This window comes from Pungitius pungitius, chromosome 20 (genome assembly GCF_949316345.1).
Source record: "Pungitius pungitius chromosome 20, fPunPun2.1, whole genome shotgun sequence".
Taxonomy (NCBI): Eukaryota; Metazoa; Chordata; class Actinopteri; order Perciformes; family Gasterosteidae; genus Pungitius; species Pungitius pungitius.
The window spans coordinates 8,878,479-8,899,756 of NC_084919.1; the positions used below are offsets into that span (position 1 = coordinate 8,878,479).

The window sequence follows — 21,278 nt, forward strand, 5'->3', positions numbered from 1 at the left end:
TGTGGGGCCTCAGCCCCGACAACGAGCGAGCCAGTCGATCTTGAGCTTCCTTTCTGCAGACAGAAGGGCCTCACTTATCCATTAAGTAGGAAACACAAAATAATGTGCAATTAACACGTGTAAGTCCACACACACACACACGTGCAAACAGTCTAGACAATAAAGGCCCACTGAAGGCCAATATTGAGCAACAGACAAAGCCTTCTGGTAAAAGTGTCATGTGAAAGACACATCTGCAACCTCTTCAATGACAATTGTTGCCATGGTAAAGCTGAGGCACTTGAAGCGGGGCTTTCAGTTCATCCTTCCCTCTCTCCCTCCTGATGGGACACCGTTCACTCTTCGGAGTATTACATTTCTGCCAAGTCTGGAAAATACACTGGTTAAGTGTCATTAGCAAAGACTTTTTTTGTGACTATTTGGGCAACAGTTGGTACAGGATGGGTTGATTCCAATGTCTTTGGAGCAAAAATGAAGTCTTTTTTCTGCCTTCATAACTGTTGTGGGCGTGCTTGCGTCAGCTAAGAAGCTTATGCAGTTTCTCATGGCACAATGTAATCTGGTTATGGCTGTTCTCTTACATGCATGTAAGGGGGGATTAATCACAGTGTTTCTATACAATTTGCTAGCTTGCAGGATTGTAGTAATCTAATCCAGTAACCTGTTTAAGTGCTTTTTGTTTACTACATGGTTGAATTTGCACCCCCTCCACACCCCCAAAAAACAAAAGAGATTGAAAAGAGCAGGAAGCATTTTTTCTTCTACTTCATATCTTTTTCAATGCTCACTTCCACATTCTCATCCCGATGTAAGGAAAATAAAGTTAGCAGACAAACCCCGGCCGTCGGTCTCAGCCGCCTGACGAATACAAAACAAACTGAGCATTCATCCGAAAAAATGTGCTGTGGTCAGCGAACGCTCCTTAAAACAAACATCACTGTCGGGTGAAACTCTGTAACTCAAGTACCTCCGGTCAGCTGAAAAAATAGCCACTTGACACAGATTTCCCCGACGCGCCGGAGGGCCAGACTCCCACAGCAAGAGCACATGATAAGCATCCTTCCCCATTTGTTTACAAAACGGTGTCAGACGGCGGCGGAGGGCGAATGGTTGGCGAATGAGGTCACAAGTGGATTTAGGCAGCACTATGTAAATGACCTTTGCTATAGTATTTCAATGAGCACTAATCTGCCTGTTTGACCTAGTCTCATCCGTCTCTCCCCCCCCCTATTAACAAAGAGCCTCTGTCAGCGAGTTTCCCTCTGCTGAGAGACAGAGGGGAGCGAGAGAGCAGACAGAGACCGCACACACACACACACACACACACACACACACACACACACACACACAATGAAGGGCTGCTTTGCCAAAAAAAAAGGGGAGATAAATGAGCTCGGTTACCTCTTTATCTGTACGGAAATAAAAAACACAAAAAAGGGGAAGTAAACAGATTAAATACAAAGACAATCCCTTATTGATGTAAATTTGGCCCTCTGTGCTAGAAGAGGAGACTGCACTGCACAAATGGGTATTTCAGGAGGCGTCCAGGGTGTTAAACACTAATCTTACGAAGCCATTTCATCAAGTTTAAAACACCCATTGTGTTCAACTCTTATGTTACATAGTGTGTGTGTGTGTGTGTGTGTGTGTGTGTGTGGTTTATATGGTTGCTTATTGGGATCCATATTCCATTTGACAGCTCAACCTTCAATAGCTAATCAAAGGAGAGAGAAAAAAAAGAGAAGCCATGGGGTTATATCAGGCTTTCCCCCCCACCATAGACGCCATTTGAGTGTGATGCACTGGTTTTGCTGGTATAACTGGCTCCAACAGAGAAATTAGTGAATATGAAGTGAATATGGAAATGGGGACTAAGCATGCTTGAGAGCCCCCTCCTCCTCCTCCTCCTCCTCCTCTTCTTCCTCCTCCTCCTCATCATCGTTGACGTGGCCTTTTCCGCCTCAGCGGAGACCAGATGAACGCTTCTACTCGACCTCTGACCTTCGGTATAGGAAGATGCGTGACGCGCGGCTCGGGGGGCACGTGAGCAGCTGAGGGCCTGAGGGCGTGCCAGGGTTGGCTGCGATCGGATACTCCTGCAGGACATGCCTGGAGAAATACCCTTTTGGATTGAATGACCATAGGTCCTCAGCTCCAGTGATGCATTCCTCCTCCAAGGGCTCGGTATTTAGGCGAAAGGCGTTTGGTGCTTATACAACATACTCTTCTTCCACACACCCAAATCACTGGCCCTCACAATACCCGGTGACCCATTTCTTCAGCTTTGGCTTTCACCCCGGCTTTCAAATCCCGAGGTGTGACATGCAAGACGGGGGGAAACTGCAGCACTGGGTTTAAAATGACCTCCCTGTCAATAAATGACGCCCACAAAGCCCTAACCGAGCAGGCACAACCGCTCCCAGCCACTATGATTACAGGCAAGCCCCTCCCTGGGCTTATTGTGCACAGGATCACAGGAGAGCACACCACCAAAAAATCTCAGCGGTGCTCCTACATGTTGCCTTGGTAACATACCACAGAGATTGGAAAAGAGTTGGGACTTGATATCCAATAATGAGCTGATTATGAATAGGGTTCAGTGGGGTGAACGGAAAGGGGGGGGGGGCACTTCACTCAGGGCTGTTAACATAAATAACATGCTCCATTTCAACAGGGGGAAAAGTTGGCTCGAGTGGTTGTTGGGGGGGGGAGGGGGGGGGCGTCTGAAGATGTGGAGGCTTAACAGCATCATAATATTGCCCGTGTTTACACTCCAGGCCAAGGGTAGTTGCGGCGTTAATGTGTTAAAGGGGTGGTCATGCTGGAGGAATGAGGATTCTGGGATGGCCTCCATCAACCTGAGCCGTCAACACACACACACACACACACACACACTTATTTTAAAAAGAAAAAGCTACGAGGGCGAGGGGGGGCACAGTGCTGACTCGATAAGAAGCGTCCTTGGCCTGAGCCCAAACGGCCTTAAATCAGCCATTGGACTCCGGAGGCAAAGGACAGGTTGAGATGATCCGTATTTCAACACGGAATGGATGGACACACATGAAAGTGGACTCTCCTGCGCAGCGCAGCCGAGCGAAGCTCATCGAATAAATCTGCCACGCGTTAGTCGGGCAAACACGAAGAGCTGAAAGCAACACGTGCGTCATCTCATTTTGCAATCATCTCATTTCGCAATCATCTCCAAATTCAGTCTGCAAACTCCCGAGGAGAAAACGCTCGTTACGCAACAATCCTTGAGTCTTAATATCGGGAAGCTTGCATGAGATGAATTTGGAGACAGCGGTGGCTTATTGGGATACGTACTGGTTATGAGAGAAATGCCTGCTTTTCTCACAGAGCGGTAGAAGTGACGCCCAGTGTTGTGCCTGAACTCGTTCATTGAACGATAGTTCATGAACTCGTTCATATTTTGGGCGAACGTGAACTGAACGTACAGTATTAATGCCCGATGAACGTCACTGTGAACTCGTTCATTCTGGGGTTAGTGAACGTCACGTTCTTTCAGGTTAACGTTGTTCAAATAGGACGCCAGATTTCTATAGAAAACACACCGTAAACGCGCTTTAATAAGTAGCGGAAAAAACACCCAATCTGGCAACACCAGCCACCAGTGTCGCACCGCGCATGCGTCATCAAAAAAAAAGAAATGCATGGAGGCGACAGCTGCGTGTAGCAAAGAGGCGGCGCATAATAATTGAAATGAGTTTTATGAAGTTACTGACAAGGTCGGTGAGAATGGGAGGAATCTGACCTTTCTTTGCAAACATTTGCACCTTAATGATAACTTGTTTGTTGTTTTTATTCCTTATTTAAAAAAGACCATTCATGTGTTTGAGAATGTACTGTAGGGGTGAACGCTGCAGCTGCTGCTAGTGTGGAGTGAATGGACAGCAACATTAAAGCAACAAAGGGGAAATGCTGTCCCCTCAATGCTAATGTTAACCCTGGTTGGATAAAGATTCAAAAGTCGATATGAAGATTAAATCTGATGCATAGCTTCAGTGTTAAAACTGATCAAATAATTGCTGTCTGTGGTTCTGGGCTGTGGCAATAATTAAGAAAAATAATAGCTTGCAGCAACATATGGAGAAAAAAAAAACTGAACTAGTTGAAACTGTGAACTTAGTTCAAATATTTAAGTTTGAACTATGAACTGAACTAGTTCATTTTAAAATTTGTGAACTGAACTTTGAACTAGTTCATGTAGAAAGTGAACTTTCCCAACACTGGTGACGCCACTACGAAGCAGCTACAACTAGAGCAGAGGTTCTCCCACTGCAGGTACAACTGAATACAAAGTAAGCATTTCAATTGGAAAAAAACAAACAGTCAATCAGTGTGAAATGTAAATCCTTGTATGGGAACATTTGTGCACCTTTCTTCTTCCATCAACATTTTTAAAGCATTTATGTGCCTGCACCTGTCGAGCCTTTTGTTCCGTAGTGTTGCGACTTTTACTGAACTTAATTGGATTAATATTATAAATGTTGCTACAGTTTTTACTTTTTCCTGACAGATTGTATAAACAGCATCCCTTGCGTGACCGAAATACACCCGGCCTCATGCGAGTATTAACCTCTGAAGACATTTCCTAACAATAGGCCTCCTCAGCCTCTCTAAGTGAAGAGGCTTCATCAATATACTGATTAGGGTTACAGTAGAAGCTTGGTGCTAATCAACAATAAGAGCACTTGAGCTTCATGCACTCTGTTTTGATTTTGGGTAGTGATGACAGACACCGTGATGGGGCTTTGATTTCTAGACAAACATATTTAAGGAACGAGACGTCCTACATTTATCCGCCGAACAGGAGGGACTCCTTTGTTCTACTGAATTATGCAGCTGTTGGAAAGAGAGAGCCAGTCGTGGTTTGATCGTTCCGGCGTGTTTTACTCAAAAGGAGGAGAAGAAAAAAAAAGAAAAGAAAAGATGAGCGTCAGAGTAACGTATTTACTGACATCTCGTCTCCTTCTAATGTCTACAATACCATTTATACACAAAACCCCAACCAGAACCTCCCTTCCTAGCAAATTGTAAAATATGAAGACCACTTTACATGACAATTGCTGTAAATCCGGCTGTGGGATTCCTGCATGACAATGAAGGCCGTCTCCAACATAATCGCTGCCCTCAACATCCACCGCTGCATTGTCGTCGATTTCCCAAAGAAGCCCGAGCAAGGCGCCCACTGGTGTTAGTAGAGACCTTTTGGCGTCTCCCAAAAGTATTAGTAAGATAATCTACTTCTCCGCTTCAGACATACTTTTTCCAGTTTGTAGAAAGAACTTGGCTTGGACGCAATGGGGGCGCTGCTTGGTTTGGGGGTGAGTAAGGGGCCGTTAAAGGGAGGCAGGTTTTCGGCTTATGGGCGTTCAAATAGTCCATAAATGGAGTGATGCTGCGGGGAATGCTGGGAGAAGCACAATGGCGCAGCCTGTCGCTCTGGACCGTATTCTCATCTCATAAATTTCAGGCCATGGACGCCAACGACTCGTATTACACTGCGATTGTTCTGAGAGGCGCCCAATCCATGCACACCGCTCCCAATGCTGGCGCACAGAGACTACACACTTATTGTCAAAAGAAGGTTGGATGAAAGCCAAACACCAAGGGAAAGTCAATTCGTCATTTATAGTCCTGCACTGGCAAGAACTTCACTCAGTCACTGAGCGAGTGTCTTCGACGCTCAGCAATCTTCCACAATTGGTTTACGAAACGACTCCCGATGCAATGGTTTTAATATGAATCAGCTTTAAACTGCGCCGGAGCGTACAAAATGAGGAAATGCCTCACACTGCTAACAAGCTTGTGAATGCAAACGATTACTATAAATATATTATGAGAACGTCACGGTGTGATAGCGGCAGGACACATTTATCACTTCCAACGGTCTAAACTACTTTGTTCATCGGCCTTTTTTGGGGGGCTGCCAGTACTGCAGTCAGTCTGCCCCTGTGAGGTAGTGAGAATGAGGTGAAACTGGGTGAGGATGTTTGGCGGAGCAGAGAAAATCCCCCCCCCATGCGTGACCCCTCCGCTCGGGCTCATTGTCTGGCCTTTGTGTGCCACATCAGCCCTGCGCTGCGCGGATCCATAGGGAGGAGGAGGAGGTTCAGCGCGTTACGGCGCTTCCTCTGCAACCAAAGGCCGCGACCGCCGCGCGTTAGGTGCAGATTATCGGCCTGCCGTTGCTATGCAGGAAAACGTCGGCCCGAGGGGAATCCAGAAATACTCAAAAAGACACGTGTTGGGCTGCAATATTCACAGGTGTCCTTAAAAAAAAAAAAGCACTCCTGTGTAATGCGCTTTCTTGTTAGTCCATTATTATCCCTCGATAGAATCAGAGGTTTCAATAGTTAATATGCCCAAAATAAAATATTGATTCTGTCTAATCGTTTAAAAAAAGAGAAAAAGCTGGTTACATAAACCCGTGCCTTTGAGCAAAAGTCAAACCAGGCCAGCTGCAATGAAGAGAAGCTTTCAGATGGATGCGTTTACCATTGAGCCCAAAAGCTTTGATCACTTCGTTCAGTCAACTCAGGTCAGAACTCTAGTTGACTGGAACATGAACCCTAAAACTAAATCTTAGCTTGATCCTCTCACAAGGGCGTAAAAGAAAAAAAAAGTATTAAAAAAGTAGAGAGAAGACACCATTTCCAGATTTCCCTTTAGAAAGAATTCTCAAAGGACGTTTAAGTAAACGTGGGTTGCTTCGGGCAGAGCTCTGCTTTTTATTTGCTGATATGAAGATTGGGCTTCTGCGGTTCACCGGAAGCCAAACCCGGAGAACACGTCGCAGAAGTTGACAAAAGTGACCTTATATGGCAACATGAACATCCCAAAATACAAAAAAGGCAGCTATATAAACGCGTGGAAACGCACTTAAGAGTGCTTTGTTGGTCTGGTGCGTGTCGTCTCCTCCGTGTTTATTTTGATGAATCAAATCTTTGTTGCTTACAGTTGGACGCACCAGAGTGGAATAACACTTCACACAGTTTATATTCCTTGCATAAATCGATTGTCTCAAGAGTTCACTCACGGTGCATTTCTAGGTAGGCTGAGAATCGGTGAACTGACACACACGTCTTGCAGAGGCAGCCGCGGGACTCCCAGATTAAGAACTGGTTTTGGGGCACTCCCAGCGGAGTCCCCATTCATCCCCGCGTGAAGCGATCAAAAGCCTAATGAATGGAACAATTAACTCTGACGTGCAGAGGGGTCAAAGCGAGGCGATTGGAGCGATGAGCTCCAGGCTTTCACCCTGAGCATGTCTCCGCGGCTCCATGACGCCCGTGACTGGTTGGCACATCGGGCGCCGCCCCCCCTGGTCGAAAGGTCGCTCATCAGCAGTCACTGAGAAGCCCCATTCGGGATGCCAAAACGCACCCGACGCTCCTCGCCACCCGTGCTTTCAGCTTAAGTAAGCTTCTGTCACCAGCGCATCACCACGGGAGAGACGGGCCCTGCGGTTTTTTCCGCTCCCCTCGCTCCTTTGCCGCAAAAACACATAAATGTTTGCTGAAGGCTCAGGACGCCGAATGCCGCAGAAGCCACAAAAGAAAGACACGAGGCATACCTGCCAAACATGTGCGACGCGCGAGCCCGGTGAGCTGGCGTAGTGTTCTTTGAGGAATGCAGTATAGCTGCCAGGTAATTAGGGTTCACGTTGGGGTATGTGGAGCCGCGGGGGAAGGACAGCTGAATCCTCCGCCACTGCACGAGCACTCCGGTGCGGCCGCGTGGACACGTGGTCCCCCAAGATCAAAGCTTTGCAGCGCGGCAGCGGCGGCGGCAGCGGCGGCGGCGCAGGCCCTCGTGCCATCCGAACGGAATTAGCCAATTGGGGGATGAGGAGGGCGGAATGGGTGGGGATGCGGGGTGCTTCAGACGAGGTAATTACACACGCGCTCTCTCTCTCTCCCCCCGTCTGCCCCTCCGACACTCATACCGCCGTCATGCCTCGCTCGTCTCTCTGCACCCCTACATTACACGCCTAAAAACAGTCCAAGATAATGTGAGCCGACGGGAGCCAAACTGCTGCTACACGTAGGGCAATTACGCTCCGTTGCAGGCAGCGGCGCTTTAAACCTCCCGAAAAGGGCTGTGTGCTTTTAAAAAAAAAAAAAAAAAAAATTAAAAAAGGAGATCCTGCACCAAGACATCCGCAGGTGACATCGAGCCAACCCCCAGCAACCAGCCAACGGAGCTCGTCCGAACCCCGTGAACTCACTGTTCATTTTCAACAGCATATTCATAGGAAGGAGGAAGAATTCCTGCCGGTGGGAACGAGGGGCTGGAGAGAAATGACAGGAATGAGTTTTGTCACGTCTCTAGAAGAGCAGAGTCACTGCGACCACCTAGATGTTTTCTCTCATGCACATGAGAGCAGATGCTGCAATGGTGAAATTTGGTGGTCTTATTTCACAAAAAAAATTGCATTAAAAAATCTTGACGATAACTTGATAGTTTAAGATGTTGCGTGTAAAATATGCAGGTCTCATCTCCTCAAATGAGAGACAGCTTTACGATTATACGAGTGATATGCAAACTATGCACCACAGATATTGCTGAGAAGAATTTTAAAAACGGCTGCCATGTAAGTAATTGTCTGCGTGTGGGCGTTGGGGGGTAATTAGCCTTTTTGGACTGTAGGTCACACAAGACTACCTGCAGCAATGCAGCAGAGGCCGGTCCCTGAGATGACAGACAGCGTAGGACCGTACCGCACGCAACAATGCATGCGCGGGCTTTTTTTTTTTTTTTTTTTTACGAGGAAGCGTAATGATCCCCTCCAGAGCAATCACAGCCCGTGTGGTAATGAGCGTGTGCTAGACAGAGATGTAGAGAGCGAGGGGGGGGGGGGGGGGGGACGTGTGCGGATGTGTTGACTTGCAAGCGTGTTTGCAATCTGGATGCTGACACTGACAGATGCTCCGGCCTGCTCTCTTGTCACTCTCCATCCTTGTGGGGCACTTGATATCTTCATTTTCTTTTTTTGTGTGTGTGTTTCTTCATTATGTGCTGGAACTGTAGCAGAGGCTGCCGTTAGTGATAGGATTCATTTAGGTTGCCTTTGTGTTGTGCATTTGCTCCCACTGACTGGAATCGAAGGGGATTTGAATGGTTCTTCTGTCAGATAATTCAGATTCCCATTGATTCGGTTTTCATTGGGCCAAGTGAAATACTTTTTTTTTAACTTATGGCTGAGATCAAAGTCAATATACGGAAAAGAGGATAGTAAATATTGAATACATGTCTTACAATAGAAGAAAAAGGGAAAGAAGAAAAGGCCAATATAGCGATATAGGTATACATCTCACATTGATCATGCAGCCTGCAGTCGTTCCTGAAGCAGATATTATTTGGTCCTGTAGACAGGCTGTCTGGAAGCTGTTGAAACCTTGGACCGGAATAGCTCCGATAATGTATCTGTCATGAATGTGTGTCATCAGGACCTGTTCCCCCCGCACTACAGTGGAATCCTACATGGCTGTACTGCCTAGCCTGCTTTATTTAAAGATGCTACCATGACTGCATGACTTTCAAACGGTACACACATACGATAGCTCACATGTCATTTAAATATAACACATCTCCAAAGCCTGGAAGTGACAGCTACTGCCACAGCATAAATTCTAAATTTCAACCTGAGCTATATGTCCGACTGACATCATCATTTGACAAACTCCTGTTGACGAACACAGAGATCCCAATAAAGTTTTTGTTGAAAGTGGCGTCTTTTTGTCGGGGGATTAAAAGAGGGCCTTAGAAGCAACTTCGTCGTGCGAGTAACAGCACTGTGGGCGTGAGCCCCTCTCACCCCTTCCTGCTGCACTGAGGAGGCCAGCTGAAAACACAACTTTCCCACATTTGCACAGGACCCCAGGAGACGGGTGGTCAAGACAGAAACTCCCGCGCCACATTATCGAAAGAGGGGAAAAGCCAACCAGCGAATTTGTCTTTTCAGTGAAAGCACTTTGGGAAATAAATGACGCAGCTCCTTTTCCAGATGGGCCAACCGGAGCGAAGAGATGGTTCCCCGTGAATTATTGCCCACAAGACTCCGTGCGGATGGGAAAGTGATTATGTGCAATCGGGATGAAATGTAAACTGTAAAGACATTGCTTCGCTGTGACACCCACCGAGGAGCCGCCTTTGCTGAGATCACCTCACGGGGCTTTGTGTCTTAGTCCAAAGGTCAAACGCAGAAAGGTCAAAGGTCACCGCAATAGCCGTTAACAGTTTGCACAGCACCCAGAGGAGCTAAATACCTGTATGCGTAATTTATGGTTCACAAACAAGGTTCAAAAACGCCCTAAATGCAGGTTGTGAATATGGAACTTTTTCCATCTGATGGTTATTGAGGGTCCCTTTTTAGTGCAGCATTCAACCCCTCTATTCTACAATGTCAATAACTTTACTAAATCCACTTTGTCCTCCAAGGACAATAGCGGCTGGTCCTCAACTTCTTTACGACTTCCCCTTTGTGGGTCCTTAGTTGATTATGCCTTTCAGAAGCCCTCAATAAAAACTCAAGTAAATAGAACTTTCCGCTGAGGCGCTGAAAAGAAATTTTAAAAACTGTCTGGCTTGTGTGAAATGCTTTCACCCTCCATACGGCCCTACAGCCTGGGACACAGTTGACTAAATGAGAAGCTCAAACAAACAAAAAACTGCTAGGTGAAAGTGGTGGGACACTAATGGAGATGAAAGGACTGAAACAGGAAGTGAGGTTAGTGTTTGGCATGTGGCCTAGAGAACCTCCTCATTTTCTTTTTATACAGAAGGCGAATAAAACGGTTTGTTGAAGGCCACGTTTCCTTCTGCGTACGCGCTGACAGAGAACACCTCTGGGTGTATTTCTTACATTCTTCAGTGCAGTTAAGCCGGAGGCCTCACGATTCCCCGCCTCCACGTTTGATCAGCTGTTCAGTGGGAGTCAGAGAAAGGCCTGGAACATCAAACTGTCCTGTGCTACAGTAGCTCTGCTCCTCCCACGCACCCACTAAAATGTAGTTTAGCCAGCAAAAACAATGTGGCCATCTATTTAATTCCCTTCCTCTTGCTCCGCGACACCCGTTTCTCTTTTTTTAATCTCCCACCCATCGACAAAATGCTGGGCACTTGCCTGCACAGCCTCTCTTTCAATGGACGGAAATTGGGAATGTAAAACAGAGCAGTAGTGAAAGGACATGCGACTCCATCAGCCGCCACTCAAACAATGGAGAATCTCCCAGTGTTTGGCTGCTACTTCCTCCTGAAACACAAGTCGAACAATGAGGCGCTATTGTGTCTGCCGTTTCCAGCAACAGCCTCTGGATGAGCGCTCATCTTCAAATATGCTGCCACTGAGCAGAATTATTAAAAGTAAACGGGGAGGGGCGGGTTTCCTCTGATAAGATAAAACAATTAGAATTGTCAGAGATCCCCAGAAAGATAATAGGAAACAGACAGAGATATATAATTGGACGCAAAAGCAAAGTAACTATTGTCCTTGTTCGCCGACAACTGACAACTACAAAATTTCTATTTGAATTGCATTGACCCCGAAGGAAATAGTGTTTTGCAAGTACATATGTGAAAATAAAACTCAATAATAAGTTGTATAAAACACAAGGATATGAACACCGATCAGAGCAACTAATGCCAACCCTTGCAAAAAATAAATAAAATGTACTCCTTAAATGTCACGAATCTGTAACCGGGTCTTCAAAAAAAAGGGCGGACACCGATCACGTTACAAATACTAAAAAAGAGAAAAGGCAGATTAGAGATCAAAGGAAAAAGGATTAATATGAGGTCGACTCTACAACTGCAGGGCATCGGGAAACAGGCACCATCTTGTCTGCTTCTATTGCTCCCCGATGGAAGATTTAGAAATGTACAGCTCGTAGAACAAGTGTTTGTTTACATCATACCAAATAATACTCTCTCTCTGAGACAAGGGGTCTCTGCGGCCTTGATAAGGATCATGGGTATTTATTACACCCAGCAGAGCCTTTTTCAGTCAATCGTTTGATAAAAATCTAGCACACACACACTGCAGAAGCTTTTCTGAATCTTAGTGCCTATATATTTTTGCATATTGAAAAAGAATGGGGACAAAGAGATGAGCAGAGGCCCTTTTCAGACCAGTCCATACAAACCCATGCGAATTGAGAGAACAGTTCAAATGTGGATGGTGATCTTGGTTATAATATACAATGAACATCCCTCGAGACAGACTTCTGTGTCCTGTAATTGCCCCCGAGTCTGGCTCTCCGGTCTCAAAAGGCACCGAGGGAGGGGAGATATCTACAGACCAATCACAGACCAGTTAGTCAAACCTCCATCAGCTGGTCAGAGCGCCGTCTCTCACGCTCCTCTCACTCCTCCGAGGGGAAAAGCACTGGGCCGAGGCCAATTCAAAACTACAGGGTTACACACACACACAAACACACACACGCACACAAAGTGAACCCAAGAGAGAGCGATAGAGAAAGACCTTGACCTGCTCGTTCTCCTCGAAAAACCTCAATGCCAAAGCTTGGGCTCCAAATAAAGACAGCCTTCAAAAAAGGGAGAGATGGTTCAACCCTCTGCCTCAACACTTTGTTTCAGCCCTGCTTTTGCAGATAATCCCTCACAAATCCCAAATCTCTGTGGGATTCTCAGCCAGCCAACGTGTGAGAAATGTATAGACGGAGAGCTTACAGACCACGCCGAAGCTGGTCTCAGTTTGCAAAGCGGATGCGGAAGCGAGCAAACTGGATTGATAAAAAGTCCAAACGGTACATAGAGTCATAAAGTCATATCGCTGCACGTGAACGCCATACATTCAGGTTGCAGTTGGAATGGAAAGGTGAAAAGCCGTTGAAGACACCAGACCGTGAATATTTGCATATCCACACAGATGGCCCAACTGCCGCGCTGATCGCCCTCACATCGGTCGCTTCCACCCTCGCCGCCGTTCAACTATCAAATCAGCAGCATTCGAAGAAAGTAGAAAAAAACGGGCCTGTTGCTGCGCCGCCCCTCCCATCAAAAAACACAATCTCTACTTCAATGGCCTGCAGACACGCCAATCAAAAGCCTCTCTGTGCGTCAGAAGCAGTCATTCAGTGGAGCCCTCGCAGCTGCTGAGGCCGGATGATTCAGACGCTTTTGAAGAAAGGTCACGAACGGTCCTGTTGAAACAAGAGGCCCCCTGAGTCCTGCTCCAGGACCGACACAGCCTGTACCCGGCCGGGCGCTCTTCCTTTAGAGCCCGCTGACATCGAAAGCCTAGGGGATGGGGGTGGGGGTGGGGGGGGTACTTCATGCTAGTGGGGCTGGTTGATCCACCCACACTGAACGCTGAGGAGAGCCACTCGACAGGTGAGGTCAGAGTAGATTCATTATCACAGTGTAAATCTGCACCCCGCCCCCCCTCCTCCCTTACGGGAAATGACAGGCAGGTTCAAAGCTCCTCAAGATCTCCTCTCCGTTCTCCGCTTATTGATCGGCGGGCAACTTCATTCCCATCGTTCACTGTGAAGGCAACCACTCACTGCAGCAGAGCTTAGAATGTTAAGGTACCACACCTGTGACTCAGTTTCATCCTTTATTTTTATACACGTGGCCCTTAGTTCATGACGGTGGGCTGCCGATGGATGATGCTAAACATGAATCATTTGCAGAGGGTTTTTTTTGCAATCTGGCTTTAGTCATTAAAATATATTCCTCTTCAACAACGACGGTGGCGCGTGGAGTGGTGTGGTGATGCGCTGGGAGCCACAAGGTTGGTGGTTCGAATCCCGGCCGCCCCTTGTGCCATGTCCAAGTGTCCCTGGGAAAGACACCCAAACCCTAATTGCTCCCCAGGCCAATTCTAATGCATGGGTTATAATGTAATGTAAGTCGCTTTGGATAAAAAGCGTCAGCTAAATGACCAATAATGATTAAAAATCAATTCAGAATGGTTAAGATGTGTGGTGGGTCAGACCAATGCTACCGTGTTTGAGCCTTATGTGGCGGTGCCTTGTCGTGCCATGGGACCCTCACAGCCTATCCAGGTTCCTCTTACCTTATTGGAGTAGGGCGGCTTGGCGAGGTTGATCCCGTCTCTGATGAGCTTATCCCTGATCATGATCTTCAGCTTCAGCTTGGGGTAAATCACCAGCTCCCTCCTGTTGCCCAGCGTCCGGTTCCTCTGCGCGCCCATGTAGCCACCGTGGCGCCCGGTCCGTTCACTCGTAGGCTCGGTCCAGGACTTGGATCCCCGCAGTTTGGACTCGTAGTGGTCAACCACGTGACAGGTATAAACCTCAGCGGCGGGTGGCATCGGCTCCAGGGTGAAATAGAGTCCACTGGCCGTCTCGTTGGCTTCGTCTTTTAGCCGGCGCACCGCGTCGTGGATCCGTTGCCGGTGGTGAGGGATGCAGACCCCGATGGCATCCAGGTCGGGGTCTCCGATCTGTTTGCAGACCTCCAGGTCGTCGTACCCGTTATCCACAAAGGCCTCAACGTACTGGGCGAGCTGGAGGGTCTTCAGCCACTCGAAAACGATGACAGGTCCGCTGCTCGTCATTTTGGCTGTCGCCAGATTGGCTCCAACTCGGGGTGAGAAAAGGACACTTGAGTGATGCTTACTCTGCCAGTCGGCGTTTCAAACGCATTATGCGGTTGTCAATGACCACGTGCGCTCTCTTTGCGTATTGGGAAAGTAAAGATGTCGGCATTAAACATGTTTGGGGTTATACGAACCAATTTTTGCACCAATTCTTCCAATCCTTTTGAGTCTGCGATGTTGCAAGACAGAGCCGTAAGAACGTATGATTTAAAAACAGGTTCAGCCTGACAGTCCGTTGTTGTCTGGAACACCTGTCAATGTCTCCAAATGAATCCGTCTAGTTTTACTTGGAAATAGCTTTCACATCCTAAATGGCGTTTCTGTGACTTACCATGCGCAGTCAAGCCAAATGCGTTGGCTTTCTTAAAACATTTAAGAAAGCAGTCGTCTCAAACTAGTGTGATTCAAATAGCTACCCAATGGCATTTCGTTCGTTACGCACGGCAGCTGCGGAGTCTTAAAAGAAAAAGAAAAATGGTTTTCCCACAGCTTATCCTGCTTCCTTAAAGTCCCCTGTATCGCCAAACGCGAGCGCTTCGACAGATTAATCCAAAAGGGTGCAAAAAAAATAATTAAAAAACGGGCTTTAAAAAGACAGAAAGTCGCCTGCGGACGACTGGAGGCGACCGCGAGGTTTCCGCGTCCAGCCGCTCGGTTTTACGCGTATTCCGGTTCTTCCAGCCGGCACATCAGCACACTGGAGCCGCGCAGCCAAGAGCCAACGTGCTCACTGCTGCTCATCTGCCGTCCACGCCCCCCATACATCTCACCGTGCCCATTTAAAAATAGTCCCGTCCCCCCCCACACACACACACACCTCCCCGCTCTCTCTCTCTCTCTCTCACTACCAACTTGTCACGCCAAGTCGGGGACACAATGGGTCACCGGGACTTGGCCAAAGTATGTATGCGCGAGACTACAGCGCACGCAGAGCCCGCCGCGCAGTAGAAACGAAACCCCGAGTCAAACGGCGTTGTGTCACATTCCTGCCCAACGATGGGATTTTGTTCTCCGCACCTCTCTCTACGGTGGCCGAGAAGGTTCAGACAAATACAAAAGCAACAACACAAACGCAAACGCCACAACACAACACGAACGCCAAAACACAAAATACAAAAGCCACATCACAACCGCAAATGCCGCAACGCAACACGAACGGCGCAACACAACACGAAAGCGAAAACGGAAGTAGCTGCCCACGGGAGCGAGCGTATTTTGGAGGAACGCCCACGGGAGCGAGCGTATTTTGGAGGAACGGAGCTGGAGGATGCCAGATCGTTTAAGAAGTAAGTGAAACATGATTCCTTGCGGCTACAGTTAAAGTAAGGAATCATGTTTCACTTACTTCTTAAACGATCTGGCATCCTCCAGCTCCGTTGTTACGTGCCGACTGGTTTTTGAACCTACTGGTTTGGCTACGCGTGCGTGTTTGTTTTGCTCCGACAGAGGCAGATGTTGTCTGCCTCGGTCACCTGATCCGTCACACATTCGCAAACATATTGCTGAAAATGTTCAAAATGCATCCCATATCCAATGCAGCGATTATGATTGTATAAGTGAGCACTACATCACTGCCACGTATAAAGAAATAAATAAAAGAACATACGTTTATTAAAAGATCGCCACAACCTGGATTCGAACTCGCAGTCGAGCAAAATAGCAAAACTTTATAAGACGGCGGCGCTACGCCGTCGGCCAACCGAGCTGTCAAATGCCGCTACTGATTTCACTACTTATCATGAAATTGCAAATCGTCAGTGGCAAGAACATCTTTTGGTTCAGGGTGAGCCAAGACAACTGGTTTTTGGTGGCGTAGCGTGAAATACATAGTTCTGTCAGGTTTTCTAGCACATTGCCCAAGTAGGATTACTCTCTTAATAACATCTAAACGCGTAGCCAAACCAGTAGGTTCAAAAACCAGTCGGCACGTAACAACGGAGCTGGAGGATGCCAGATCGTTTAAGAAGTAAGTGAAACATGATTCCTTACTTTAACTGTAGCCGCAAGGAATCATGTTTCACTTACTTCTTAAACGATCTGGCATCCTCCAGCTCCGTTCCTCCAAAATACGCTCGCTCCCGTGGGCGTTCCTCCAAAATACGCTCGCTCCCGTGGGCAGCTACTTCCGTTTTCGCTTTCGTGTTGTGTTGCGCCGTTCGTGTTGCGTTGCGGCATTTGCGGTTGTGATGTGGCTTTTGTATTTTGTGTTTTGGCGTTCGTGTTGTGTTGTGGCGTTTGCGTTTGTGTTGTTGCTTTTGTATTTGTCTGAACCTTCTCGGCCACCGTATCTCTCTCTCTCTCACTTACTCTCTCTCACACACATACGCTTCTACTCATTCAACACTTGGACGCTTCAGTTTCTCGGTACGCATGGGCGCCCTCTATGTGCCGAGTGGTGAACTGAAGCCTTCTCAGCACCGGGGCTGATGTAACAGAAGAAACCGAGGCAGTAACCCATTGTATGAACGGACATTTGATGCAATTTCTTATTTCGTCTTTACAACACTGGAGGTTCAAGTGGTGTCCAGTGGTCTGTGTCTAATTGCAGCGGCACTGGATGCTTTCATTACGAGTATGAAAACAAGTCAACCAGAGAGAGAGAGTACTCTCCTTGAATAAGACCTGTCCACTCTGTCCAAAACGGAAGCAGAGCCAGCAGGTGCAGATGCATGCTTCATCAAATGTGAGCAGACAGCTTGTTAGGGGTCAGTTTGATGCAATCACCATCTCGGCTCTGGGCTGGAAATTATTTGCCTCAGCCCATTATGGCATTGGACGGCGCTCGAGTGGAGGAGGAGTGGGTAAGCATATCAAACAGCCTCATATTTGAGAAGTGGCGTTCGGAATGTCAGAGGAAGAGGTGTGAGCCTGGTGGAACTGCTCCATCATGTTGGATGTCCAATCAGACTTTGAGTTGCTCAAACCGGTGGTTTACCTGTCGGCTGCCGCCATCGTATCAGGGCACGCAGTTTGTTTACAGCTCTCTTAGAAGATTTAAACTCACACATCTCCGTTCAGACGTGTCATGGATCAGTATTATAAGATGGAACGGGGAGACTTGTGCCATCTGCGGTGGGTGGACTCTAAGTTTGCTGGCCGTGCCACGAGTGCCGAGCTTCCACTCTGCCGCCCCGGGGCCATTGAAAGCGACCAGCAGGTTTCCAGGGGGGGAGAACACAAGCGCCTCGCTGGCTGGATGGAAATACACCGGTTTGTTTGCAAGGCAATCAATCATCTGAATGGGACTGCCCTGCAGGTGTGCCCAAGTTGCAGAGTCCTTCAAACAAAGCAATGACTGCTTCAGTAGTGAATATTTTCACTAAAGCGTGATGTCATCTATCCACTAATTTACATATGAAATACATATTTTTTTTAAAAGCCTCAAAACAAACACTTCTTTTTCTGCTGGTTTGGGTCCAAATAAACCACCATTTCTGTCAAGATAAAGGTATGCTGGCTTCTTAATTCAATAAAACAACTTGATTTAAGTGTACTAAACCTATATGTCGTTACTCCATTAGAGTTAGTACTGTATTGTTGCTTTTTAATAACATGAAAGGCAGTCAATGCCCATTTTGAGCAGCATCCCCATCGCTCTCCCCGCTCAGCGAAGCAGTGTTGCCCCGGAGCCAAAGGACCGCTGCCACATCAATAACACCTCAATAACCGGCCCTTAATACAATTCTGAAACAGGCAGCCCAGAGCATTAGTGCAAATAAATATGAATATGTGGCAGGGAGAGTGCACGCTATTCGATCTGGTGAATATGTACAGGCTGCTTTGACCGTGTTGATTGAAACTGTGCGGACTGCAGCAGGTTGATGGGGGGTGGGGGGTGGGGGGGAGCTCCAGTAGACGCAGCTGGAAGGAGAGAGGAGCCAGACAGACAATAGCAGCTCGGCTGACAGCCAGGCTTCTTCTATGCTAATAGTCTGTGCTATGGTTTTTTTTCTGAAAGCAAGACTTTGCTATTAGAAGGTGGGGGATTTTTGCTGGGGGGGAGGGGGGTTCGCGGGGTGATGTAAGGTCTCCTCGGGCTCCAGTCGGTTACATTGCACCTTTCAAGACCTCAATTTTCAAATCGTTTGAAGTAGAGAATGTCTTCCGTCCACGTAGATGCTGAGGGACCAGATAGGTCATGGATGTTGGTTTCTAAGTTCAGGATATCAGTCAGGCCCAGATAGGCTCCTCCAAGTTGTTACCAAGTTGTTACCCAGTCACCTTTTTTTAATGCAGAGCGGGTAAGATATATAATTGGATTTTGCATGGTCAAAATCTGTAGCAGATTTAAGGTTTGGCCGGAAACAACAGCAGAGACCTCGACTGAGCTGATTGCTGCATATCACAATTGGCATAAAGAGTAAGTAGTACAAAAACCAAAGAAAGAAATTGGGGGGTAATTATCAGCCCTCAAAGAGCTACCAATCTGTCAATCCTCAGATTTGTGGTGAACCTAAAAATCAGAGGAAAAATGCACATTGTTGATCGTCTTGGGATGCAATTAATGGCAAACGCTGAGACGATTCTTTTTCCAGCAATTAAAAACCAAAAGGAGCTGGTTTCTCAGTTCTCCGTGTGGATTCTTTTGGCTTTCTGGTATCTCCAACAGAGAGAGAAGGAAAGAGGTTGAACCGTCATTATGTGCTTTAATTATGAGCGGCTGGCTGGGTTGCAATCTCCTGAGACCAGAGGTGAAGCAGGCACACCAGCACCAGCTGCCACGCGCTGCCAGTTCAATATCAACCTAAACATCCCCAAACCCACAGGGAGAGGCGGGCGGCAGTTTTGGGGGCTAATGGAAGGATTGCATGTCTAAGCATATCAGCCACAGACACCTGTCAGTCAGCACAAAGAATCTGCCTTTATAAAAGCCACCAGGTCAGATGTCTGCGTTAGCATTCTCACTGGGGCAGTAAAAGAGATGCCATCAATCAAACCACTACTTTGTGTCGCAGCAGGAGCCAACATTTACATTTTTCCCCGGGTGTTGTTCAGTACCGTCTGATCCGACGGCAATGGGGACTACCTTTGGTGTAGCACAGACTTCATTTGAAATCAACCCGGTTCCTGCAAAATACTACATTTTTTTAGCTCCAGAACATTGCTGGAGGAAGCCTTGCAGCCATGGAAAAAAAAACTGCTCAGAACAGAAAGTCTTTGGTATCCGCTTTATCCCCAAACAACCTGATTATAAACTGGCAGTATACATGCCTGAAAGGCTTTCCCAAGGAGTAAAACAGGAGGCACATGACACAGCTCCTACCCAGAAGAAGACATTGCTAATTAAAATTACTCTTGGTACAAACCAGCAGTTAACATTTTATTGTGTTTATTGTGTCGAGAATTAAAAAACCCACATGGCGGGCTAATGGCCTGAGGTTTTTTCGGCAGAACACAGAAACTACTTTCATAGCAGGTAATACACTCATTTTAATTAAATGGGTTAGACTGTCTTCCAACATTATGTGTTCGCACAGAACTCTTTTGTGTTGAACTCCGTTACAAACAAGTCACAGCAGAACAGAAAAAAAGCCCCAAATCCAAAAAGATTCCCACCAACCAAGTAACCTAAGAAACCAAGCTGCCGCTTTGTCGTCTTGCGCCGTTATCATGGAAACCCAGGCTTCACCAAAGAGAGAATTATCAGGCAATACGACGCCCGTTATTGCCCCCTCGCAGTACTTTAATAAGACCCAGCTAACCTGTGACCAGGCTTTGCAGCAGCGAGAGTTTGTTGCAGGAGAGATTTGGTGGCTCAAAAGGGCATCAACATGCCCACAGGAACCGCCTCTTAATACCCAGTGGGCTGCACCCATGTGCCACCACAGTGACCCAGAGTGCATGTAATTAGTATGGACGGCCATGCAACCGCCGAGCGCTGCAGCGCAAGTGGATTACGTGTGTATGCAAATTCGTGACACTTTGCCCCTGGCAGCTCCAAAAAATATATTCAACTGTGAGTAGCGATATAATGCAAAAATGTGTGCCAGGATTTTACTTCGCAATTACTTACTAGTGTTGAAATCCTGGCACGTAATTTCATATGAGCAATCACTGGCTAATTAAAAATACAGTGGGACATGCACGACATATTTTGGCCTTATTACACTAACATTGAGTATATCCATTCTCTAGCCCTTTTCTTCTTTTTCACAAACAGAAATAAACCCACAACACCCCCCCCCCCCAGAGACCCTTTACACACCTGTTGATGTCAAGGCTGGAGATAAGAAAGCTATAAATTAGTTAGTCCGCCTTCCTGCTGATTAAATATGAATGCATCCCATCTCTCCTGTCCTCTCCTAAGCAGACTTTAATTACAGATATGAGGATAATACAGGAGGGGTCAAGATCCCGCTAGAGACCGGCTTGAGGATCTCAGGAGATATTGGCTGAAGACAATCCCAGCCAGCTGCATCACTGATCTGCACGACTGACCTCGACTGAGCAAAATGACACCCAGAGGCCTGAGGTTTAACTGGCAAACCCGATAGACGAATACTAACCTGGACCTTCAGGGAGATCTGTGAGATGGTTTTATTGCTGAGGACGGATGAATTTCACCAAACGTGCTATGAAATCCACGGAGACAATAAAATACAGGCGATAGAGGCGGGAAAACGGAACTCTGCTAGAAAGGGACTCAAGAACTGATTTCAGTATGACG

General features: G+C 47.2%; 1 protein-coding gene across 6 annotated transcripts in view; it reads right to left on the bottom strand.

Annotated features, from left to right (window-relative positions):
• The window catches only part of sash1a (SAM and SH3 domain containing 1a), a 121,491-nt gene extending 105,615 nt beyond the window's left edge, over nt 1-15,876 (bottom strand). For 4 of the 6 annotated variants that reach the window (XM_037449850.2, XM_037449849.2, XM_037449848.2 and 1 more), the window contains exon 1: nt 14,066-15,876. In XM_037449850.2, the coding sequence (XP_037305747.2) occupies nt 14,066-14,569 (504 nt within the window). In that variant the 5' untranslated portion in view covers nt 14,570-15,876. The remainder of the gene's footprint in view (nt 1-14,065) is intronic. The other 2 variants (XM_037449854.2, XM_037449853.2) reach the window with 1 other exon arrangement.
• Nucleotides 15,877-21,278: the final 5,402 nt, after the last annotated feature.